The 26,825-nt window shown below is 45.0% G+C and overlaps 1 protein-coding gene across 1 annotated transcript in view; it reads left to right on the top strand.

Moving 5' to 3' along the window:
* ENTREP2 (endosomal transmembrane epsin interactor 2) overlaps positions 1–26,825 on the top strand; it is a 205,007-nt gene that overhangs the window by 173,938 nt on the left and 4,244 nt on the right. The window contains exons 5-9 of the mRNA XM_084816401.1: positions 5,486–5,646; positions 7,545–7,680; positions 19,316–19,391; positions 21,850–22,446; positions 24,992–25,320. Coding sequence (XP_084672527.1) covers positions 5,486–5,646; positions 7,545–7,680; positions 19,316–19,391; positions 21,850–22,446; positions 24,992–25,320 — 1,299 coding nt within the window. The remainder of the gene's footprint in view (positions 1–5,485; positions 5,647–7,544; positions 7,681–19,315; positions 19,392–21,849; positions 22,447–24,991; positions 25,321–26,825) is intronic.

The following is a 26,825-nucleotide window of genomic DNA, read 5'->3' as shown; positions in this document are numbered from 1 at the left end:
AGTAATGAGGTGTTCCTTGACCATATGCCTATCGATCTCAAGCTGCAATCCTGCCCCTTCAGCCTGCACTTCGCCTTTGCCAGGGGGGTCATAGACCCTCTTTTGGGAGAAGACTGAGCCAAAGTAGGAATTGAGCACCTCTGCCTTTTCTTTGTCATCTGTTATCGTTTTGCCATCCTTATTTAATAGCTGAATCACCATTTCTTTCCTCTGCCTTTTACGATGCACGTAGCCGAAGAAAGCCTTTTTGTTGTTTTTAGCCTCCCTCGCTAACCTCAGCTCATTCTCAGCTTTAGCCTTCCTGACGCCATCCCTGCAATTCTGTGCTACCTGCCTGTACTCTTCCTTTGTTGCTTGGCCTTCCTTCCACTTCCTATATGTGTCTTTTTTTTTGTTTTCAGGTCATCTCTGAGCTTTTTGTGAAGCCACATTGGCTTCTTCGGTTGTCTTCCACCTTTCCTTCTTGTTGGAATGGTTTGTAATTATGCCTTGAGAATTTCCTTTTTTACAAACTCTCACCCATCTTGGACTCCTTTTCTCGTTAGAGTCACTTGCCATGGGACCTTACTTTTAATTGTTCTGAGTTTATTAAAATCAGCTTTCCTAAAATCCAGGGTATGTGCTTTTGCTTCCTTTTTGCTACACTCAGCTTTTGCTTCCTTTAGAACCAAGAACTCAAGTATAACATGGTCGCTTTCCCCCAGAGTACCTGTAAACTGCTGCTTTATCCACTAAGTCATCTCTGTTGGTTAGGATCAAGTCAAGGATAGCCGATCCTCTAGTTCCTTCCTCTACTTTCTGTAGGAGGAAGTTATCCGCCACACAAGTCAGGAATTTCCTGGAGGGGCCATGTTTTGCAGAATTTGTCTCCCAACAAATATCGGGGAAATTGAAGTCCCCCATTACTACTACATCATGCTTCCTTGAAACATTGGCTATTTGCTTTTCAAAAGTTTCATCCTCGTCTTCTTCTTGATTGGGTGGCCGATAGTAGACTCCGACCACCATGTTCCTTTTATTCTTTTCTCCATTTATTTTAACCCAGATGCTCTCGATGGGGCTACCAAGCTCATCCTCCTGTATTTCTGTGCAGAGATACGTATTTTTAACATATAGTGCAACTTCACCTCCCCTTCTGTTCCTCTTGTTCTTTTTGAACAAAAAAGAACAGAATGCTGGACTAGATGGACCCTTAGTCTGATCCAGCAGGGCTCTTCTTATGCTCTTATTGGCATGAGAAACCATATTCTTAGGGAGTATCTCGAAAACTCTGTACTTTGGAAAAGAGGCAGTTCTTCATTAAGGCTCCGAGAGGTCAGATTTTTCAGCCTTAAACTCCACTCGAGTTCTTTTTTCAGTAGGATTTGTGTGTGTGTCATTTGTGGGGAGTTTTTGCAATACCCCAAATCTAATATATTTTACAGAAGAAGGCTCGAATATGTGGTGCAGGACTGAAATGTGTTGGGCTACCCCAAAGAATAAAACTTTGTTTTCCCAATGCCCTGGGACTTTGTCCCGTTTTTCTACTGGGTCTTGGAACTGCCATTTTAATTTCCCACAACACCCTGGAGGAGTGCTACATTGGAGGAAATTAAAATGGCATCCCCTGTATCTAGCCATCTGGTACTCTTCAGAGCAGGAACATAATGTTTAAACAAACATATAGAGGCATCAGTGAGAGCCAGTGTGGTGTAGTGGTTGAGAGTGTTGGACTGGGACTTGAGAGTTCCAGGTTCTAGTCTCCACTTAGCTATGACACTCACTGGGTGACTCTGGGCAGGTCACTGACTCTCAGCCTAACCTACCTACAGGGTTGTTGTGAGGATAAAATGGAGAGGAGCAGGAACATATAAGCCGCCTTCGATTCCTTGCAAGAGGAAAAAAAAGTGGAATATAAATTGTTGTTGCCCCCACCAGGGTGCCACAATCCTTCAAGCAATCCTGCTTGAAGATGTGTTTGCTCGGGCAAATCCGAATCCTCATAGGATCCTAGCTCTCTCTCCTTTTTGTTTTTGCTGCCTTGCCCCAGTTGCAAATAGTGAGTATTGCCAACAAAGCAAGCTACCCAACCAAAGCCTTCAGCTGCCCACTGGTAGAATGTGGGGAGTGCCTCTTCCCCCCCCACCCCACCCCTGCCACCAATGACTTAGAGGAACTCCTGAGGATAATGGTGGGGAAGATTGTAGAAGATTGATGGCTTTGTTAATGGTTAAAAATGTCTCAGTGACAGCTACACAAAAGACCCGTTTCACACAAGAGAAGGCCAGCATTCCAAGGGAATTCCCTTATTCAGAGTATTTTCCCTTCTTCATTTGTCTTGTCTATCAACTTTAATAAGGACACGTTTGCCGCTTCAGAACTAATTATCATTGTTGCAATATTTCTAAGTGGTTTCTTGAGATGTCCATCCATTTCTTCGGAGGCCGTTCTGAAACAGGCCGCTTTCATTCTGTTGAGGCTTCCTAAGGAGGGATGGACAGTTGCCATGGGATGCCATGGGAGACTCCTCCAAACAGGGCCAGTGTTTGCCCATGTGTGTCTGCCCTCCAGATGTGCTGGACTGCAACTCCCATCATTCCCAGTTAGCATGGCCATGGCGTGCTGGAGGCAGGGCGCACAGGGACACAGCACCTGCACTTTTTTATTAGCAGCAACACTGACGTCATCTGCCATCCCACCCACCCCCCACCCCAACTTCTCTGTTCCTCCGACCTTAGCTGCAATCCTCACAGTAGCTGGGAGAAAATGAACTTCCTTGGCAAGATATTGACCCCTGTTGTAATGCCAAGTGTTTGAGGATGGCCTGGTCTTGAATGGGCAATTTAGACCCATGAGCTTTACAAAAGACCTGCTCCTAGTAGAGATGAAAACTGCTAGAACTGGTTTGTTGATATGGATCAAAACAGCTGCCTGAATTTTTACTAGGGTGGCCATGTGTCCTCTTACAGAGGACCATCCACTATTTGAAGGGCTGCCAGAGGACTGTTTCTCTATTTAGAAGTTGTCCTCTATTGGAAGGGCTGTCCAGTCCAAATCTGGTATAAAGACAAAGAACCATCAGAAGGAAGAGCTCGGCCTTGAAGATGCCCATTGTACCTGCAGAGCAGAATGAGCAGGTAGGCACACAGGTCATAGTCTTCCAAACTATGGTGAGATGTACTGGATTTGTATTAGAATTATAATAATTATTTCTGAATTTGCACGTGTACATATAAATCAGCATATGCAAATTTTTTGCATATCGATGTCCTCTTTCTCTTCTTTTTTGGTGATGCATGCCCTCTTTTTTGATGATTCATAAATGGCCACCCTATTTTGGACTCTCTTCTTGGGTGCATGACTCAGGGGTCTGCCATGATGAGTGGCTGCACTTCAAAATGTACCACTACACCACTGTCTGCCTAAGACTGGGTATCCTATACCTAGGAAGGGTGTCACACGGGAATGGAGAATGTAGGGAATGGAGAAAGGTGATGGGCAGAGTCATTATCAGTTAGCTTGGTCTGGGACAGGGCTTACACAGGGTATATAAAACAAGTCCATCTATGCCTTTGCTGGCCTTAGTTTTGAGTGCTTCCCTGAGCTTGGTCATTGTGGGTCAGCTTAGGGACTGTGCAGATACACACTTGTCAGAATGTTTCTGTAAGTCCATGATTCTGTGCTGGATTCAGGCATACTGAATTAACTGTGCACTGTCCCTTTAAGGACAATCCACATTCCTCCCAGGAGAAAACTTGCTGCAGGCCTGTGTTAGGAGCCCTGCCAGGGAGCTGTCAAGAAGTTGGTTGCGTTACCAGCACCTATGTGAATCAGAATTCAACTGCCAAGGGTCAACAGTCAATGCTCTTCAGCTGACTAATACCCATAAAGACAGAGTTTCCGTCTTTATGGGACTAATAATTCCCATAAAGACGGAGCTTCCAGCTCCCCTTGTCAAACTGGGGGTTTGCATTTGGAATATATTTTTAACAGGGATCCAGAGGCCCATAGTTGACCAAATCTGTGGTCGATTTATCATTCTTCTAATACTTTGATGGGGATTTAATTTCACAGCACTAGAAATAGGAATGCAATCTTAGGATGCAGGATAAAAGTTGCTCCAACTTCCTCTTGCTTAATCTTTTGAAATACTTTCTTTTCAACAGCCATATATCATTTTTCTTCAGAAAGAAAGTAACGGAAACCTCATATGACCCATTTTTTGAAAAAAAAAATCATCTGGTGGTTTTTCCTGGGGATAATTTAAGAGTTCTGTGCTAATATTATGGAGCACTGAGATAAGGGCATCAGCAGCGCCCTAGCAAGAGTCAGCATTGCAGAGGGCCAGGGAATTGAAGTGCTAGCCCCAGCTGGAGAGTGACCAAACATGTATGGACTTAGTCTGTGGCAAGCCAAACTATGGGACCAGGTAAGCAGTCCAATCAGGGTGGCAGACAGTACGAGATACAGCAAGAGTCGAGGATGGGGGCAGCTGAGATTGCAACCAGGTCAATGGTCTGTCTGGACACATAACAAGTATAAGGCAGGACTAGAGGCAAGGAGAGTAGAAGTCAAGAATTGAGTAGGCTGCTTAAGGAACAAGATGTGGATGTTGGGAGCCAATGGGGAATAGGGCAGCCACTTACGGACTGCCAAAAGAAAGAAATGCATCACCAAAATAGGACAAAAGATGGTACTGATGTGCATAAAATTTGCATATGCTAATTTATATGTATAAATGTACGCCTTTGTGGCAGGGATTTCCTGTTTTATTGTTTTATTCTGTACAGTGCCGTGTGCAGTGATGACACTATATAAATAAAGAAACAAAGAATGATGATGTGTAGGTGTAATTTTAGAAATAATTATTAGGATTTAAATAGAAATGCAGTACATATTATAGTGTGGCAGACTGTGAGCCGGTGAGCCATGTGCCTGCATGTTCAGTCTGCCGTACAGCTGCTAACTATTAATGGGCAACAGTTCTTACGGTTCTTGATCTTGAAACCAAAATTGGACAGCTAAACAGCCCTGAAGGCTGTAGCCTGTCCTCATAGCGAAGTTGCCTCAGCACCTTGATCATCTTGGTAGTCCTTTTCTGCACCTTTTCCAGCTCCACAGTATCTATTCTGAGATGCATCCTGGCTTCTTTTTGCACTGGACGGTCCCAATTGAGCAATGATAAATGACCTGTAGAAGTCAACAAGGGGCTTTGTTCTGCTGCCATATGCATTTGTGAATGGTGTCCAAGACTTTGTTTTTCTGTCATCTTCTGAAAAAGCCTATTTTCTACGCGCTGAGAAGAGATGAGAGATGTTCTCTGTAACTCACTTGAACTTCAGCACAGAGGGAACATATACACGTATGGAAGAAATCACATTTCTGCCTTTTCCATGTTGGGCACAGCCCAACAGCTAATGCTCTTTCTTCTGCTTGAAACACTTCCTAGAATCTACTGGCTACTATTCCTAATGAATCCTCACTCTCTCTTGTTTATATTTCTCAGTTCCTGCCACAGAGGTCTCATTCTGCAAACCCAGACTGCATGACACCCCATGGGACTATCCTGCATCAGACCCTGGATTTTGATGAGTTCATTCCACCAATTCCACCTCCGCCTTACTATCCACCCGAGTACACCTGCACTCCTGTGACAGAAGCACAAAGGTGATTAATTTCTTTAGCCTGTACATTGCATCTAGCACAAGAGACACGGATGAGCTGACACTGTTGACTCATACCAGACCTCGCACGGTAAAGAGGCCCTCTGCCAGAGCTGCTGGTGGTGTTGCTTTTAAAGAAAAGATAGCACATACTCTCATGAGTCACCAACCACCATGCTTCCAAGGCTGCAATCCTGTATCCAGTAAGGGTGTCGGAGAAATCCACAGGGGGTTCAGATGAGTTCACAGCGGACTGGCTTTTTCTGAGTCATGCAGACTTGAGGACGGGGCGAGGGGCTGGTTACTTTTGGGGGGGATTTGCGCTAATTTGCACTTGCGCTAATGTGCATTAGTGCAGGTGCACATTAGCGCTAGCGAAACAAAATTCTCATACATCCCTAAAATAAATCTGATTCTATCAATGAATGGACGACAGAATGAAAGACACCGGACAATCTGTGAAACACAGACAGAATGGATTTAACAAAATCTGTATGGCCCTAGTACACAGTTACCTGGGAGGAAGTCCCATTAACTTCAGTTGGACTTACTTCTGAGAAGACATGCATAGGACTTTACTGTAAGTATCTCACATGTTTTCATACATTAAAGGCATTTGTAATTTAGTAGGGCTGTCACTCAATTAAAAAAAAACCTCTTGGTTGATTAATCATGCAAAACTGAGTTGATTCACTGAGTACAATTTAAATTTGCATGCATTTGCATATGGGTAAAAATAATAATTCTGAAGCTTTAGATAAGACGCCCCAGTGTGGTACCAGGCATGATCTTAACCAACTAATTTTTTCCTATGTGTGAGAGAAGGGTGAGGCCTCATTTAATGTCACCATTTCCAGAGGGGCAGTCATGTTGTGACCGCGGTGGCTTAGTGGTTAAGACGCTGAACTGCAGACCGGAAGGTCGGCAGGACAGCAGTTCAAGACCTGAGTTCCGCTTGACGGAGTGAGCCCCCGTCTTCAGTCCCAGCTCCTGCCAACCTAACAGTTCAAAAGCAAGAAATTGCAAGTACATAAATAGGTACCGCTTCGGCGGGAAAGGTAACAGCATTCCGTGCACCTCGGTGTTCAGTCATGTCAGCCACATGACCACGGAAGCGTCTTCGGACAGCGCTGGCTCTTGGGCTTAGAAATGGAGATGAGCACCACCCCCTAGAGTTGGACACGACTGGTTGGGGACACCTTTACCTTTTTAGTCATGTTGTAGCAAAACAAGAAAGAGTCTTGGGGCACTTTATAAGCCAGGGGTAAGTTACCTGGTGCCTTCCAGATGTTTGGGACTACATTTCCCATAAGCTCCTACAAGCATGGCCAATGGTCAGGGATGGTAGGAGCTGTTGTCCAAAACATCTGCAAGGCACAATGTTGTCTGCCCCTGTTATAGACTGACAAATTTTATTATGGCATTCGATTTCGTGGGCTGCAGTGGAGGCTGATGGCTCCAGTGTCAGTGGGCTGTGAATCCACTCTGGGTTTCAGTCAGAACCAGTCAGAACTCTAAAGGAGCCAGCCAAGGTGCTGAACCCTATCCCCAACATGGGTTCAGCACCTTGAAAAGCTCCTTGAGAGTTCTGACTGAAACCCAGAGCAGATTTACCACCCCACTGACATCGGAGCCACCAGCCTCCACTGGTGAGCTGTTAGTCAATTAGCTGCCACAAGACTCTTCGTTGGTTTTGCTTTCTATAAGATGGTGCTTGCTATCTGCAGCTTTTGAAAGTAGTTGTCTTAAAAATAATGCCTTATTATAATTATTATAATTATTATAATTATTATTATTCATATTTCAGTCTGCTGCCCAAATAATCAGGGCACCATTTTGGTCAAGTAAAGGCTATTTTAATAGACTGAACTGATTAAACAGTATTATTGTTGTTGTTTTTAGAGGGCTCCATTTGGACTTCCCTCATTCGCCCTTCAGTGCTTTATACGAGGTGGCCATCAATAGCCCCGGAATGCTTTACCCAGCTGAGTTGCCCCCTCCATATGAAGCTGTGATTGGACAAGCTGCAGCCAATCAGGTAAGAGCACTGGTGGTTGATGGTAGCTCAAGGACAGAACCTCAGAAGTATATTGGTTATGTGGTTACACACTCCACTGCTTCTCTAAATGGAGATGGATTTGATTCTCACCTAGGTGACATTTCTAGTACACCTTTAGATTTGATAACGCAAAAGCTGTTGAATGCTACATTACTCATAGGTCCTGCTTCCCCATGATGTAATCCTATTATTCATTCATTCATTCATTCATTCATTTATGTCTTCTAAAATAGATTTCTCTAAATGTTGTACCATTTCATCTAAAACATAATAACAGCATAATAAAATACAATAAAATCACAATAAAAATATTAATCATACTGGTTTGGATCCTGATTTAGTCATCTTTAGAGCAGACCAACTGATATCATGTAAGTCCTGACTAACATGTCCCATTGTTTTCAATGGGTCTACCCTAAGTATGACTAAATCGGGATCCAACCCACTGATGCAGTGTAAAATATTAGTTCAAAAACTAAAACCAATCATGAGATATAAAAGCTAAAACCATGCTGCAGGGAGTAAAATGGTAGGTCTTAAATACTAAAAATATGGAAATATTTTAAAAGCCTAGGAGAACAGAAATGTCTTAGCCTGGGGCTGAAAGACAGTGTGGGTGCCAGGCTAGCTTCCTGTGACACAAGGAGTATGTGTGACCCACACTAACAGAGTCAATCACATGGGTCTTTCTCGCTCAGTCATCGTTCTGAACCTCCATGTTCAGAGGCAATGACCCAGTTTGCATGACATAAGCCACAGTGGATTGTCACTGTAGGTGGTTTCAGAGTAGCTTGTCACGACATCTGAACCCGGAGTGGTTTTTTCATCATGGGTTCTTTTCCACGGAAAAGCAACCCTGAGAACTCATGGCTTGTTGTTGGGTTATTCAGGGTGGCTTGTCATGATGTCCTAACCCAGCACAGTGACTTCATTGTGGGTTGCTGGGAATGGCTAGAGAGCAGTACGGCAAGAGGAGCGAAACCCCTGCTCGTCTGCACGATCTCGCTAGTGCTGCCGCCATCCTCCCTCATCCCTTGTCAGTGCCCTCCACCCCATGCTCCTAAAAATAGAGAAGGAAGGACAACAGAGAATGTCCCAAACACGCTTGCAACCATTTTTCCCCTTCCATGTTGCACAAATGCGCACATTCAAAAGTCCACAGCTATTAAATTTGTGTAATTTCCCCCTCTGCTTTACTGCTCTGCCATGAAATTTGCATATATTTACTGATACCATTAACTGCTCTGCCTTGAAATTTTCGTATGTGTACCAATCCCCTTCATTCCCTGCTTTTCCTTGAAATTTGCGTATCTTTTCCTTGAAATTTGCATATTTGTACTGATCCCCCTCACTCCCTGCTCTACCTTGACATTTGCGTATCTTTACCAATCCACGTCACTGCTCTGCCTTGAAATTTATGTATCTTTACTAATCCTCATTACTGCTCTGTAACCCATGGATGGATGGATGGATGGATGGATGGATGGATAGATAGATAGATAGATAGATAGATGGGTTACAGAGAGAGAGAGCCAGTGTGGTGTAGCGGCTAGAGAGTTGGACTGGGAGTCAGGAAATCTGGGTTCTAGTCCCCACTCAGCCATGGAAGCTCGCTGGGTGACTTTGGGCCAGTCACAGACTCTCAGCCCAACCTACCTCAAGGGTTGTTGTTGTGACACTAAAATCAGCGAGGGGAGAAAGATTATGTACACTGCCTTGGGTTCCCTAAGGAGGAAAAAGGCAGGATATAAATGTAATTTTATATGTATGTGTATATGTCTACATATCTGTGTGTGTGTGTGTGTGCGTGTGTGTGTATATAGACAGACAGACAGACAGACAGACAGACAGATAATGACAGCTAACAACGGAGACCAGTGGAGGGAAGCGCCAAGCACGAAGGGTAGGGGGGAGCCAAAAGTGGCTGGCAGCAGCAGGAGAAGGAGCTAGGTGAAGCAACCTTTTTTAAAAAAGGTGTTCACTAACAAGGCAAGTGGGGAAGTGGGGAGTAAAATTGACAAGGATATTGACAAGAGGAGGATATGCTGGCTGTATAGTTGATAGGCAGTCTTGCAGTCCTGCACACTTGCACGAGACTCCGAATGATGATGATGATGTTTGTAAATGTGTTACTGCGTTCAGAAGGGTTCAGAAAATTATCTGCATTTGGCATGATTTGATGCACGACAGGGGAGATTCCCTCATGAGCCAGCAACCCCAGGGGACCAACTGCAGAAAGCGTGCTGATGTAGGGAACGAGGCAACAAGGATTTCTGCTGCAAAGGTGCCTGGGATACATGCCAAGAGTGGGTGGGAGGACCAAGGGGGAAACAACCCATGACAAGATGCAATGCACCTGATCGTCTGTTGGACGAAACATGCATTATCGAATGAACAACCAACCAGCAGTGGCTTATCTTCAGCATGGCTTAGCGTGACATGCAAACTCACCCAATATAGACTTTCCTGGAGAGCAGCAGCACAAGAAAAATACTGCCTACAAACCTTGCAGGCTTCCCAGCGGCCTCTGACTGGCCACCGTGTGAAGTACAGTGCTGGACTAAATGGACCCTCTCATGTTTTTACATTATTTAATTCATGACACTCTTCCCAGAGGCCTGGAATTGCACCATGGGGAACATAAGAGCCATGCTGGATCAGACCAAGGGTCCATCTAGTCCAGCATTCTGTTCACACAGCATTCTGTTTCACAGTGTGAAACCCACAAGCAGGACATGAGGGCAACAGCACTCTCCTGCCCATGTTCCCCAGCAACTGGTGTACATAGGCCTACTGCCCCTGATACTGGAAGTAGCACCCATGCTGCAGTGTGTATTTATAAAGGTCCCTAAATCACACCCTGTATAAGATGGGTTGGACTCTCAGCCTGGGCTTTGGAAGAGGAAGGAGAAGAGTCTGGGTATGATATCTTTGTCAGATATCTTGGAAACAGCAACTTAAAGTGAAAGAGCAACTTAAAGACAATAACTTTTTCTTTTTTTTTAAGAAAATTAAGCCTGAGTTCTGGGATACTTCCATGTTCTTCAGACAGATTATTTTTTCTCGGTCCATTGCCTCTTGTTTACCTTTTCCAGACTGTACCTCGGGATTTCAAGCTATATATCTGCATTCCCCTGGATTCCAAGTTCTGCTTGGGCACTCGGTTGCATAATAGCATTTTAGTAAAGGTCACACACAAAGTCGAAGAATGTTGAGCTATTGCTGGGGAGGGGGGGGGAGCATCCCACAGGGCAAAGAATTTGTATATGGAAACTGAATCCTCCTTCCCTGGAGAGAAGGGGGAAGTGGATGTTGAGGAGAAATTCGGCTTCAGCCAGGAATTTCACAGTGGTACTATATCTTATTGATGACAATACATCTTCTGCCTATTTATGTACTTGTTTTCTTTTATGAAAACGTTGATATCCTGCTTTCCATCTTACAATAGAACCCTCAAGGCTAAACACGACCTTCATAAAACAGTTCTTAGGAAAACAACAACCAGCCATAGAAATAGCAAGACCTGAAAAACACACAAGAACAGAAAGCGGCAGTAATAACAGGAAGGCATTCACTTACTCCGGGATACATTTCCAGAAGTCACAGCTGAACATAACATTTTCTAATGAAATAAATTTGTATAGAAGTCAAACCATATGCTCCATGTAAAGAACACCTTTCCCTAAGAGTAATTCCATTTACAAAAGGCAAAATGCTACCCCCTGTCTCTGATATGCATTGTACGAAAACTCAGGATCACTCTGTGGAATTGATTGGTAGCAGACAAAAAAGAGCTTTGGCCATTGGGCAGCATAGAAATGTAATGAACTGATCGATCGATCAAAGTACTATTTCATACAATTCGTCACTAACGTAGGGCAGCCTTCCCAGCCTGGTGCCATCTGGATTACAACTCCCATCACCCCTGACCATTAGCCATGCCAATGGGGTTGTAGTCCAAAGCACTTGGAAGGCAACACGTCAGTGAAGACTGACTTATGAATTTCACTGCCACAAAATGGAACTGGAAGATGCCTTATACCGAGTCAGACCCTGGGTCCATCTAGCCCAGTATTGTCCTCACCGACTGGCAGCAGCCACTCTCCAGGGTTTCAGGCAGGAGGTGTTTTTTTCAGATCTACCTGGAGATGCCAGGAATCAAACCTGGGACCTTTCTCATGCAAAGCTGGTGGGGTGATGGCTGCTAGTTAGATGACTTTGAGAAAAGTGTCAGCTGGATCCATGGAGGAAGAGGAGATGTATCAACAGCTATTAGCCATGATAGCTAAATGGAACATCCAGCTTTAGAAGTAGTCTAACCTCAAATGCCGGTTTTGGGGGAGAGCAAGCCACAGGTTCTGCTCTTGCATAGTTCCTGTTCATTCCAATTTGTCTTGCTTGCCCAGGAGAGCGCCTTGTATAAATTAGCCTGAGGACTGCCTGGCCCTATAGTAGCTAAGCAAAGACCAGGTCCCCCTTAGGGCTGGATGTGCCTGATCTCCTCTGGTCTCGGAGGCTAAGCAGAGTCAGCCCCGCTTAGTATTTGGTTGGGAGACTGCCTGGGAATCAGGCTTCTTGCATTGAGCAGGGGGTTGGACTCCAGGGTCTTGTAGGCCCCTTCCACCCCTATGATTCTATGATCTATGACCCCTTACAGCATGCGAAGTGTGGCAAGAGTCCACGTTGATATAGATTATGAAACAAATAACTCTTCTGACAATCAGTTTATATTCAGGGACAGAAAAAGCCCTGAACAACTTGAGACCAGGATATCTGAGAGAGCGCCTTTTCCCTTACGAGCTTGCTTGGTCCCTGAGGTCATCAGATGAGGCACTCCTGGTGGTTCTGCATGGACCTGCAGTCTGACTGGAGTCCACTCAGAGCAGAGCCTTCAGTGTATTGGCTCCCTCTCTATGGAACTCTCTGCCTGTCGATGTCAGGGAGGCAGCGACGTTGTTTTGTTTTCAGCACTTGCTGAAGACATTTTATTTAACCAAGCCTACCCCAATTTCCCATAGTTTTATTGGCACAATTTTCCAATAGCCTCCCCCCTCTTTACCCCTTTTTTTACCACTCAGATCCTTTATTCAATGTAGACTGGTTAGGGATGTCAGAGAAATCCACAATGGATTCAGATGAGTTCAGATCTCCATGAATCCGTCCTGTGGATTCTGCAGTGGATTGGCTTTTTCAGAGTCACATGGATTCTGTGGACTTGCAGGCCATTTTTAACTTTGGGGGGGATTTGAACAAACTCACATTAGCGCTAGTGGGCATCAGTGCTAGAGCTCAGTTTTGCAAGTGTGCAATAGCTCTAGTGTGCACTTGCACTGACGCGTATTTGCGCAAGTGGAATGAAATTCTTGTACATCCTTTTAAAAAATCTGATTCCGTCAATGAGAGGACGATAAAACGAAAGACGCCTGACAAGTTGTGAAACACAGATGGAACAGATTTAAGAAAACCTGTCCTTCCCTATGAGTGGTATACAAAACTTCTAAATAAATAATAAATTTCAAAAGATGTAGATTTAGGAATGAGCAGATGAAATTGCCATGGGGGATGTCCTTGCCCCAGAAAACGCTGCTTAAAAGTTTTATGCAGTGAGCAGCAGGGGAGGGTGTTTAATGCTGGGCATTGAGTTGCCAGCCAGACATTCCAGCAGACCTTCTTAACTCCGCAGACAGGTTTGCTTAAATCTTTGCTTGCTTGCTTGCTTGCTTGCTTGCTTGGCCCACTGACAGGAGGCAGTAGGAATGGCCCCTTTATAACATCAGCCTCTGATTTATGCCAGCACGTAGTAACTGTGAAACTGGAAAATGACTGGGGTTGGGGGCAGGTTCTTTGCTGAGCAGCAAATGTAGACCATCTCACTCCTAAAAGGTTATTTACTGAGCTCCTGATGTGTTTGTGGCACGGTTGGGACAAAGATTCCAAGAAAGCCTGCAGTGTTCTGCTACGGTGCTGGAACTGCATAGCAGAGTTTCCTAAATGTTTGATCCTTGCGACACACACTTTTTATTATATAATCATAGCTGGGTGTATAAAGGACCTGGGCTTTGTATCCTTGAAAAATGCCACAGCATTTGGCTTTGAGTGATATGGATTCGGCTGGTAGCGCATGACTGTGGCTTGCAGTATGATGCAGCATTTTTAAAGTTTGCATTTTAAAGACTTAAAAAGTCACAGTTAAAGTTCCCTGCATGAGGATTACTGGTTATTTTTAAATGTGCTGATTTTTTAATGGCTGAATGTCTTAATTGGTTTAATTGGTCAAAAAGTGTGATTAATTTAAATGGTGGTAGAGACCAGTTTGAAACAGTTTGGAAGGATTTTTAAAAAAAAAACAAACCAACACCTTAAGGCTATTTGTTTCTGCTTGTTTTTTTATCCACTGAATGAAATAGAAATAGAATGAAATAAAAAGTATTCAAGATATTTGCATCCTGTTTAACTGATCCTAAGTAAGCTGCTGTGGGAGTTTTTTTGGCTGAGTTTATTTGAACACACTTCAAATAAAATAAATAAGATGGGCTTTTCTCCTAACAATCACCGGGATCCAGGCAGACAGGCTGTAGTGGAAACTTTGGAATTAAGGTGTTATAGAATGTTTTAATTGTTGTCCAATCATAGTCTCTAAAACAAAAACCTATTTGAGACATTTTTTGTGTTGAGAAGGAGTATGCAAACACTCTAAATAAATTAATAAATATACCAAAATGTTATAGCACTGGGGCTTGAACTCTTGCTAGCAAGTATTTTCCTTCTGTTCATGGATCCAGACTTTCGAAGCCAACCCAGTGAGTCTGGCATCTCCAAGATGGTGCTCATGGGCACCAGTGTACCCATCGACACCTCTTTGCCCCTCCTGATTTTTATCTTATTTCTTAAGATTTGTTTTAATTTTCTAAAAAGTAGCTTTGAGCCTGGCATGCTGCAAAATGAAGTGCTGCCCTCCAGCACCATCTGTATTTGGGCTCAAAAGCGTGGTTTCCTGCTTTGGAGCTCAGTCTCCATCTTGGTTTTATACGTACGTTCTTGAGCAAGTTACTTTTAGTCTCGCCAGTTTGCCTTCTGGGAAATGAGTGTTTTGTGACCAGCCAGTGCCCACCATGGCAACCATTTTATGAATGGGCAAGGTGCCCCCAGGGCAGCCATTTTGTGAGCACGCCCACAACACTCAAAATTCGACATGTGCCCAGCGGCTCAGAAAGGTTGGGGACCCTTGAAAGAATGTTTTTTTGTTGTTGCTTTACCTTTTGTTCAGTGCCTCAAAAAGGCACCTATATCAAGATACTGGGCACGTCAATGTTTAGTCAAATTAGCAATGCAATCCTACACATATCTACTCAGAAGTAAGCCCCATTCAGTTTAGTGGGACTAGGTAAATATGTGTAGGACTGAAGCCTGTATTGATATATTAATTAGCTTAAAGGCAGGTCATTAATCAACTTGAAATTCTTTTGAAGATCATCTGCCCCATCTCCAAATCCCTCTGGGCCAGATTTCCACAACCTAGTACACTCCAGATGTTTTGGACCACAAGTCCCATTGGCCATGTTGGCTGGGACTGATGTGAGTTGAAGTCCAAAACAACTGGAGGGCATCAGGTAAGGGAAGCCTGCTTTGGGCTACACAGAACCCTTGTAAGAAGGCAGAGAACTACTTCACTTAATTAAAAAGCTGCACAGTGTTCAGCCAAGAGGTTGTTCTTAAAGGATCTTGAAAGCTGAGCCTCCAGCCATCTTGCCCTGAGGCAAGCCCAAACAAGCAGTAATCCAAATAAAGGACCATCTCTCAACACCAAATTCTGCAGCAGGGTACATAAGCATGGAATATCTTACGCTGGAATTTGAAAATCCACACAGAACTTTAAAAAAAGAATCCTGCATGCAAATACAGCAGGAAACTGACTTGCTGCTTATGGGTCTTTGCTGGAGAACCTAAGTGGCTTCTCAGTTCCAGAATAATTTCTTTTTTCCCCTGTGCATATTTATTTCTTGATGGATTCACAAATATTCCAAAAGCCATAGGGCTTAATTAGTGCCCGGGCTCACTTTTTAAAAAATTCCAAAGCTTAATTCTAGAACAGGGTAAGAACAAATCAGACCTGCAACAAAATATTGCAGTATGTATCCACACATATTTCTGGAACTTAGTTATCTGAAGAACCTCCTCCTTCCATATGAACCTGCCTACTGTTCAATTCTTCACCTGAGCCCATTCTCTAGGTGCCCGTGCCTTTGGAGGTCAGGCAGGGGTTACCAGCAACAGCACTTTTTCAGTGATGGCCCCCTTACTGTAGAATTCTCTCCCTATACATGTTTGCCTACTAGTTTTGTTGCTATTCCATCCTATTTGCCTGAGATTTGACTAATATTTAATATCTGCCTTTTTAATCAGTGTTTTTAGTGTATATGTATATGTATGTGTATTAGATATAGATATAGATATAGACATAACTTTTACTGGGTTTTTAAGGTACCTTGAAGGCTTTTCAGGGCTTTCTTAATGCATGTTACTCCTGAACTGGGGCAAGGAATGGCATACACACACACACACACACACACACCCTTCTCATGGCGCATAATACTGAAGGCTCAAGTTACTTTGGCACCTGAGGCAGAAAATCCCATGAATGTCTCTCTTCATTTGGTGTAGTAAAAATAGAATAATAATTTAAAAAAAAACACAATTTGCTGCCTTTTCAGCTGCCTAAGGCAGCCTCCTCTCTTTGCTTAATAACAGACCCAGTGGTATTTGAATGGTTTTTAGGATCCCACTTAGGATGAAAGACTGGGATGTAGATTGCTGGGAGAGTGACTTGGCCTCTCATTCCTGCATTCTGCCGAATATTGCCCTAGTTGCTGAAATAGAATAAAACTAAAGGTTGCCGGCTGTTAAGAAAGTAAACTAGACTTTTCAATAGTGGTAATTTCAGGGCTACGTAAAAGCTGCTGGGAGCCATTATCCTATTTACAACACCTTGTTAATGCTTCTGGCGAGCACTGTCATTTATATTTGTGGGCGATTAACATTTGAAAGCTTTTCTGTCAAAGGAACACGGCTGTTTTAACCAGCACAGGAAGCGCCAGCATTCGCACCAGAGGTTTCTTCGGGGTGTGATTTCCCACGGCTGTCCATGCCAGTGGTGAATTCTGTAATGGTAGTTTTCACAGTTTGCTTCCCGGGCCATGAAACTCCTAGGATGTGTTGAAAGGCAGGGCCAATGGCAGCAATGGCAAATAATTGTGACGTGTTGCAGAAAACATAACCTTCAGGGTATTATTTCCTGAGCTGTTCTAACAGCTTGATGGCTCTCTTTCAATGCCACCAGCATTCCAGGGAGTATGTGAGCAAATTGTTGTGGCATCAGCACCATCTGTTGCTCTTTGATGTCAGAGGACGGAATTTCACCCATTCTTGGGGCAGCCTTACCCCTCAGGCCAGGTCAGGCAGCCATACTGGGTGCCATTATGGGTGGTGGAGTGAGATGCCGAGCTCACCTACAAGACACAATGCACTGGGATGTTCTCATGGGCAACTCCCATCGAAATGAATGGCAGTGGCACAAGGGCCCAGTAGGAACCCCTACAATCACAGCCATTTTTTGAGGTCACCTGGAAAAGCCCTTCTTTTGCTGCTCCCATCTCCTGAGGGATGGTTTGCAGGTATGTGCAAGCCACAGTTTGGCTGTTTAGATGAAATGGTAAACTATGGTTTGCTGCAAACTGCCATTGGAAGTTGCTAATTGTAGCATACTTGGGGAGGAGGAAGCCAAAATATCATTCTGGTTTGGCATTGCATTTCAATGCACCTATAGTCTTGCCTAAGGGCTAAAAGCATCATATGATGTGACTAAAAGCATCACATGGCGTTGCATTGGTTTGGTTCCTTCACTGCCGGGTGGGGGCAAGAGGGGGAGAGATTATTTTGGTTGGTACCACAGTACATAGGAAAGGGGTTTAACTCTTTCCTCCCAAGACACAATCCCAGTGAAAATTATCACCCATCCCACCAATTTTAACTATTAAAGACTTGCCCTTCATTCCTTATTTCAAGGAACAGCTCCCTTATTTTGCATTGAAATATTACCAATTAAGAAACCATGCCTTGAAAAAAGGAACAGGCAGCATGCGTATTCTTTAGCACCAATAATAGCTTCCTTCCATGGGCTAGCAGCAACTTGGAGGGGCAGTTTTTTCAATGGGGCCATGGCAGGGAGGAAACAGCTTTTTAAAAAGGAAAACACACACATCCCTGTATGCTGAAGGCCTGAGAAAAGTTTAAGGGCCCCATAGCAGCTATTAACAGTTTTCCAAAACAAAAACAAAAAAAACACAGTGTCAAGTGACACATTTCTACGTTCCTATCCAGTTTGGCCCTAAGGTGATCTAGTAATTTTATGGCAGAATTGAGATTTGAAAGAGAGACTTCTATTCCTCATTCGTTGCTCAGCCTTTTAGCCTCTGTGTCAGCTTTCCCCAACCTGGCACTACAACGACCATCACCGGCAGCCAGCAGGGCCAATAGCCATGATGGCTGGGAATGATGGGCATTGTAATCCCATATACCTGGAGGACACCAGGTCAGGGAAAGCTGCTCTACGTTGCACCAGTTCTCCCTCGCTCCACTCATGGAAAGGGACGGCTATTAAACCAGCTATGTCTGTGATGCTATCAATGCACTCTTTGTGACTGGCACAATTCGACCCTTTTAAATAGCACTCTGCTTCGCGGGGTTTGCAATCCTTTGAGTTATGGTGATTTTTTTTTTGCCTTGTTTCTCGTGCAGATCTCATATTCACAAGTGCTATTAGATTGCTCCTTTTCTTTCCCCGCCCCCAGCATAATCATATATTGGGGACAGGAACTAATTTGTGCGCTCTTTCTGCTGAGGTATCTATTTTCACCTCAACATGCACTCAGAACTCATTCCTTAACAGCTTTGGCATGAAAGACTCAGATTTGATTTTTGCAGTGGCCCAAACACCCACGAAGCTGACATGGCAGCAGGACTTGTGTTGGGTGATTGATGGTTAATTCTGGGCCTGGTTGGCTGCTATAATTATCTCTTGCTTAAATGTGGCCACCCAGGAGCAGAGCTTTCACTTTCCAGAATTTTATGCAAGTTTAGTCGTAGAAAAATACATCAAATTAAAAAACACCGGCCAAAAATGTGCATTTCCCCCATAGGCTAAAGCATGAAAATGCACATTTGGGGAGGAGTCGCACATTTGGGGAGGGGATTTGTGCATTTTCACAAGTGCGAACTTGCACGGATACTAATTTGCACAAATTTGGGAAATTGGGAAAAATCCAATTGTGTCCATGAGTGGACGACTGAATGAAAGGCACCTGACAAATTGCAAAACACAGACGGAACAGATTTAACAAAATCCGTACATCCCTATGCTTGGCTTCCCAGGTAACTTGCCGTTGAACTAGATACACCTGTGGTCTGATCCATCCGGGCTCTTCTTCTGTTGTTATTTGCTTATGTTCAATCAACCACTGCTTAAGATCTGCCTTGCATTTTGCTTTCACTCCTGCTCTTGGGGTGGCAAAGGGCTGTGGTGAACTAGCACATTTTTGCGGGGGGTCTTGGTTTACAGGTCACCACTATGAACCAGCAAGTCACAGAGTCCAGCCTGAGTGAGAGGAACACTGCAGCAGGCTTTGGCAACCAAGGTAATTCTGGCATTGCTCCGGCATTTGCTTTGAGCTAATTCCCACAGCGATTCCTGTCTATGTGACAACAGTACCCTCCGTGGCTGGCAGCTGAAAGTATGATCTGAAAAGCACTGCGTCAGAGGCAATTAGGAAGTCCGAGCTGTTGCATTATATCTGCGACCCATTCACAGATGCCAGTCATTGCTTGCTACCACACATGTCAGAGGATGAACACGCATGTGCCAACCAGCCCTTAGTGTGGGGGAATGTGTACTAGCTTCCGGGGGTGGGGGGGTCCCATCTCCTGCATCTTTTTCTCTTAGAAGAGGACAGATTTGTTTGTAGGGAGAGCACCACTTTCATCTTTGCCTCCTAGCCAAATGAATGGGAATCTGTGAGTCTCATCACGAAACAGCAACAAAATGGCTGTTCTCCTTATCTTAAAGCAAGGGATCTATGATGAATCACCCAAGGGCTAGAGCAAGGGCTACCCATTCAGAATTGAGGGCTTCATGGGGAACAGATAATGATTGGGAGGGCTGTGTGTGTGTGTGTGTGTTTGTGCATGCATCAGAGAGAGAGAGAGACATTCACATACTTCTCTTTCTCTCTCTCTAAAAACCATTTCTAGCAATGAAGGGGAAGGGGGGAGAAATGAAATAGAGCCAACAAAAAGCTGATAACAAAACATGTGTATCTCTTCAGAAGAGATAAAAACCATCACTTGAAATACACATGGTTGCAAGCCAGGGTTTTTCTTTTGATGGTTTCTTTTTACTATTATTTTTTACTATTATTACCAAAGCTTTACACTCAAAAGGCTGTCTGATATGCACAGTGTTTTGTCTGGGAGGGATAAAGGTGACTTAATCTTCTGCATACATCTTTCAATCACCTAGTTAAAGGGTGGTAGGAACCCATCTCGGTTGCCTTGTACTAACAGGCATAAAACTTTGATGAGAGCTTCCCTTCCTAAGTATCCCTTTAAAAGATGGCCTCTCTTTCCCCTGGCAAGAGGAAATGTTCTATCAAAGAGGAGTTCGCTCCACAAGAAGCTGCCTTATACCAAGTGAGAACGTCGGTCCACCTAGCTCAATATTGTCTACACCAGCCTTCCCCTACCTGGCACCTTCCAGATGTGTTGGACTACAGTTTCCTTCATTCCCAGCCAGCATGAGTGTAGAACATTTCAGTCCCTCATGATACTCTGATGCTGACTTGAGAGTCTGCATAAGAACTTCCAAAGGAGACTCCAGTGTGAAATTGCTGAACTAGAAACACATCAGCAAGTTTGATTCTACTTGTTTAGGACTCCATCAAGACTATGGTTCCCTCTTGGACTTAAAAGTGTTAAATTAGCACATTAAAACTAGGAAGATTTTCTTATTGCCAATGACTATTTGCTGTTCTGTATGTCACTGTATTTATCTTGTATTCCTCTGAACACCAAAACAGACATTACTTTAAATCCATATCTAGCATCTACATCTTTTTTTCCCCTTTTATTTTTACTCTAGAGTAGGCGCCGGGGGCCTATCCAGATTGGGGACCTAGTGTTGGCGGAGGCTTTTAAGATCCAGGCTTTTAAGATCCAGGATGGGCTCCTGGATCTTTTAAGATCCAGGCTTTTAAGATCCAGGATGGGCTCCCTGCATCCATTCCAGAGTTTAAATGAACAAAAGATGTAGTTGGTAGATATGGATTTAAAGTAACATCTGTTTTGCACCTCAGTTTTGTACTGAAATATCACTGGCTGTATTTCTTGTTTCAAGGACTTCGGGCTTTGTTTACATTCTTTTCCTCTATGCTTCTGTGTATAGATCATCCTTTCCCATCCTCGAACTCTCCAGAAGTGTTGGACTATAGCTCCTGTCATGGCCAGGGATGATGGGAGTTGTAGTCCAGGCCATCTGAAGAGCACAAGGCTGCTGGAAGTTGGTCTCCACAGACTGACCATGGCTGTCCAGGATGTCAGGAAGGAGACCATGAGTAAAAGAAAAGTTAAGAGGGAGAGGAAAGAGGGAAGGACATGTCAGAGGTGTATAGAATCATGCATTAGGTGGAGAAAGTGGATCGAGAGAACTTTTTCTCCCTCTCTCGGAATACTAGAACTTCTGGGTCATCCACAAGCTGACTCGTAGTAGATTCAGGACAGGCAAAAGATAGTATTTCTTATCGCGACACAGAATTAATTTATGGCATTCAGTGCCACAGGACATGTTCTTGGCCAGTAGCTTAGATGACTTTAAAGAATGATTAGACATAGACATCTCTCAGTGGCTGCTGGGCGCCTTAATATTCAGGAGCAGTGAACCTCTCAATATCTTGTGACCTGTGAGAAATGGGTAATTGTGGCACTAGTCCTCAGCCTTTGTTTCATTGAGTTCTAGCATTTTAGGGTAGCACGGTAAAACCTAATAGCTCTGTGACCAGTTATGACCCTTGCAAGACTTTGCAATTCTACTCTGTTTTCCAGCCTTGGTTGACAGCATTTCCGAGATGGCCTCCGAAGCTGCTGATATCCCTGATCATCATGCCGACTCCTCGGAGGACCTTTGTTCCCTGGAAGTCCAGGGGTCCCTGTTTTCCACAGACTTATCATTGTCCAGTACAACAACCCACAAAGGAGCTCGAAACAGGAGTTGCTCCAGTTTGGACTACAGCGCCCGCTGCGGGTTGCATAGGCCCCGTTCTCCGTGTTCCCCAGACCACGAGGTCAGCGGCCGCAGCCAAACCTCTGCGGACAGGCCTTATGGAAAGGAGTTTGGGACCTGCTCCCATAGCCGCTCCTCAGACTGCTCCCCGGAGAACTTTGGCCACTCTGAGAGAGACTCACGGGGCTCGGTCAGAGAGCGCAAAGCCACGCCCCCGCCCAGGCCGCGGAAGATGTGCTGCGGAGTGTTCAGCCAGCCAGTCGCACCACAGACTTGCTGCACCCACTCTTCAGTGCATGTAAGCAGTTCGCCCCACAGCTGCCCTGAGAAGACAGCCCAACAGTGCACAAGGAAAGGAAGGATTTCCAATATCATCCGATCCACTAGTGACCCTTTGTCATGTTCATCTACCACAGAAGGTAAGGAATGTATAGCAAGATAGCGATGGGCATGCATCCCTCAGCTTCATTGGGAAATGGGTCAACAGCTCTTTACAACCTGTTGCCTAACTATTTGTCGCTGTTTTTACTATATTTGTATCCTGGTGCCACCATTGAGAAGGCCCAGTCTCTTGTGCTTGCTCATGATGATGGCACGGCACAAAGGGCTTCTGAGTCGAATCTTAAGGCCCAGGCGCATTGATTGATTTGGGAGCAGATTTTTTTCAAATGTGTTTGTTTGTTTCAAATGTTATTCTCCCTTTCCTTCAAGTTGTTCAGGTCAGTGTATATGTTCCCTTCCTACCCAGTCCATTTTGACCTCACACCAACCTTATGAAATAGGTTAGGATGAGAAGCAGTGCCTGGCCCAAGCTCATCCAGTAAGCATCATGGTTGAGTGGGGATTTATTTATTTATTTATTTATTTCTATACCGCCCAATAGCCAAAGCTCTCTTATTTGAACCTGAGTCTGTCTAGTTCTTGTCTGACACTCTAACCTAAGGGACTGCAACCTTTTGGGGGCTGTGGGCACATTTGGCAATTTGAGAAACTGTCCTGGGCACCACCACAAAATGGCTGCCATGGGAGGCATGGCCAAGGATAAGGAACCTGCCCAAAAGACTGAGTACAAAGCACAGGTGGGGTCTGAGCCCCAACACACTAAGCAACTCCTTTGAACCCAGTTTTCAGTACCAAGAGAAACCTGGTTCACAGCAGTGCCAGCTGCCTCTAAGAAAAGGTGTTAATTTTAAAAAATAAGTGGGAGGGGTATGGCACGTTGGTGGGCACCAAGAAAGGTAACTGGGCTGCACTGGTGCCTGCTACACCATGCTGGCACCACATCTCCAACCTGGCTTCTGTTTCTTGCTTAATCTAGAAGTGGGGTCTCCACCGTAGCGCCTGCATGTGCCCATGTGCCCACAGCCACCTCTCTTGGTACCTGCCAGGCTCTCTCCTCCTCCTGATTTTTATTATATTGCTTAAGATTTTTTTTTAATTAAAAAAGATGTAATTTACTGCAAGGCTGGCATGCTGCAAAGTGATGTTCTGCCCACCAGCGACTTCTTAATTTGGGTTCCAAAGAGTGGTTTTGCATTCCGGAGCTCAGACCCCACCTTTGCCTTGTACTGAAGACCTTGAGCAAGTTACTTTTCTTTAAGTCTCACCAGTCTGCCTTCTGGGATATTCTGTGTTCTATGACCAGCCATGCCCATCATGGCAGCCATTTTGTGAGAGCACCTACAACTCTCCCTCAAAATTTCAAATGTGCCCATTGACACAGGTTGGGGACCCCTGCTCTAGAATGACCTGTGAAGCACTTCTGGAACCAGCAAAAAATAGAGATGAGAGAGAGAGAGAGAGAGAGAAGCCCCCTTTGCATCTTACTCATGTGCAGGGGGCTCCATGCTTTGAAGAGTCAGTGGAGCCCCTCCTCAGCCCTGCCCCCATCTCACATAGCTTCAAATGCCTCTAAGAGGGAATCCTACACACATAGGCTAAGGATGTCGGAGAAATCCTGACAATGGAACCAATTACCTCGGGAGGTGGTGGGCTCTCCCATACTGGAGAAACTCAAGACGAGGCTGGACAGCCATCTGTCAGGGATGCTTTGACTGGGATTCCTGCAGTGAGCAGGGAGTTGGACTCGATGGCCTTGTAGGCCCCTTCCAACCCTACTATTCGATGATTCTGTGATTCTGTGAAATCTGCAACAGAATCAAATGAGTTCAGATTTTGATGAACCTGGCCTGTGGGTTCCTCAGCGGACCAGCTTTTCCCAAATTGCACAGATTCCATGGACTTGCAGACTGTTTAAAAAAAAAAAAAAAACTTTCCAGAATTTTGCACAAAATTAGTTGTAGAAAAATATATAAAATAAAATAAAAACACCAGCCGGAAATGTGCATTTCCCCCATAGGCTAAAGCATGAAAATGCACATGGGGAGGTGCACATTTTTGCACGTGGAAATTTGTACAAATGTGAATTTTCACAAATTCAGGAAATTGGGAAAAATCGGATTCTGTCAATGAGCAGATGATAGGAAGAAAGGCACCTGGGAATCCATACATTTACAAAATCAGTACATGCTTAGCATAGGCTTTTGTGGGATCACACAAGGTACCCAATAGTGTAGAGGTCTACGCGCATAGGCTCCCTTTTGAAGATGTCCGTGCTCCATGTGTGGACACTGGGGGCAGGGCTGGAGAAGCCACATGACACCAGGGGTGGGCCCAGTGGAGCAATCTCACTGCCTCTTCGATGCACGGTGCCCCCTTTGTGAGTCATGATCATGTGAAATAGCGTAAGCTATTATACCAAACAGTGTGATTATACCAAACCAGTATGATAAGGCAGGCACTGGACATTTATGGCAATAATAATGCTGTAAAAAAACATTTCTATAGCCCCAGATGATGATTAACAACTGAACACAATATGAGTTTGCTTTGCTTACATCCAAATTAGCTATAATTTTTAAAGCTCCCTTTCTGCCTTCCCCTCCGCTCCCCTTTTATTTTTAGTTCCTGTCTCTGGTCCTCATGTGGCTGCCTCTGCTTGTCAGGACTCCGGAAACCATGTCTTGCCAGCCGGAAGGCCGAGGGACCCCCCAAAAGCCGAACTTTCTCAGAAGCCGAAGGCCTTGCAGACGATCTGCAAAGAGCGGCCCCACTCTTTGGTGGACCTGCAGACCTACAAGGACACGAAGGTCCTGGTGGCCAAATTTTTGGAACACTCGAACTGTAACCTCCCCCCAGAGGTGCGGCACGTGGTAAACAGCATCCGGTCAGTCATCAAGTCCGATGAACGGCACATGGAAGAAGCCATCTTCAGCGCAAACATCATCGACCAGGTGGGCGGCTTGGAAGTCTTTATTTGATGGGGACCAGAGCAGGTCTGGCATCACGGGTAGGCATGGCGGGGCACCTGCCGAGGGCCCACACCGCAGTAGGGGCCCAGTGGCAAGACCCCCCTGGAGTTGCTTCTCTTCTTCACCTTTGCAACCTCCTTGTTCTCCTGCCTCTCACTGTGGCCCAGATAATGGTGGCGGTGCTGAGGAGGAGCAGCAGATGCCACGGCCCGCTTGCTCCCCGGCTCTCTGCCTACCAAGCAAGCAGGTGGTCGCAGTGATGAGAAGGGGGTTGAGGAACAGGAGCAGCGGGTGACAATGGTTGTGAAAAAGTGGACTCACTGAAGGAGGGGCCCACTGAAGGTTTCTTGCCCAAGGGCCCTCCAAAATCTAGAGCCAGCACTGGGCCAGATGTAGGAAGAAGCATTAGTTGATGCCATATGCCACGATAGCCATGTGAAGCCTCCAGGTTCAGAGGCAGCTCAATACTGAGTGCCAGTTGCTGAGGATAAACAGCAGGAGAGAGGGCTATTGTCCTCCCGTCCAACCTGCGGGCTTCCCAGAGGTATCTGATTGCCCAGTGTCGACACAGGATGATGGAATGGGTGGACCCTTGATCTGATCCAGCCGGGCTCTTTTTCCTACAAAGCAGGGGTGTTGAACTTCAGGCCTTTGGGCCAGATCTGCCCCACCTAGTGTCCCAATCCAGCCCTCCAGTGTTCCTGGCTTTTGCACCAATTTGTTTTCCCCATTCTAACAGCTTGAAATGCCTCTCCTAAGGCTTAGTTACAGTAAGAGCTTCAAAATAATACAGGCTGAAAATCCTGCCTTTGGCCCCAAATGCCGCTGGGATGCAGCCCTCGAAAGCTTCTCTGAAAAGGAATGCAGGCCTTGTGCTCAAAGTGGTTCATGCCGCATTCTAGAAAACTGGAGACCACCTCTCCCTCATAGAATCATAGAATAGTAGGGTTCAAAGGGGCCTACAAGACCATAGAGTCCAACCCGCTGCTCAATGCAGGAATCCAAGTCAGAGCATCCCTGACAGACGGCTGTCCAGCCTCGTCTCAAATGCCTCCAGTGTGGGAGAGCCCGCCACCTCCCTAGGTCATTGGTTCCATTGTCAAATTGCTCTAACAGTCAGGAAGTTTTTCCTGATGTTCAGCCGGCATCTGGCTTCCTGTCACTTGAGCCCATTCTCCCGTGTCCTGCACTCTGGGATGATCGAGAAGAGAGCCTGGCCTTCCTCTCTGGGACAACCTTTCAAGTACTTGAAGAGCACCATCCTATCTCCCCTCAGTCTTCTCTTCTCAAGGCTAAACATGCCCAGTTCTTTCAGTAATGTTTAGTACCTTGTAGAACTTAGAAAGGTATCTTGCTCACACTGGCAGATATCTCTATTGATTGCAGCAACAGCAAAAACAACAACCCCATAACTAGCTGTCTCTTAGGATACAAGGATCTGTGGCTGCCTGCATGTGTATTGCTTTGCTATCACTCCTTGGCTCTAA

The sequence above is a fragment of the Heloderma suspectum genome, chromosome 11, assembly GCF_057233095.1.
Source record: "Heloderma suspectum isolate Gila_16-S chromosome 11, 16-S_ref, whole genome shotgun sequence".
Lineage (NCBI taxonomy): Eukaryota > Metazoa > Chordata > Lepidosauria > Squamata > Helodermatidae > Heloderma > Heloderma suspectum.
The sequence above is the reverse complement of the archived record's forward strand: the minus strand, read 5'-3'. Positions and strand labels throughout refer to the sequence as shown.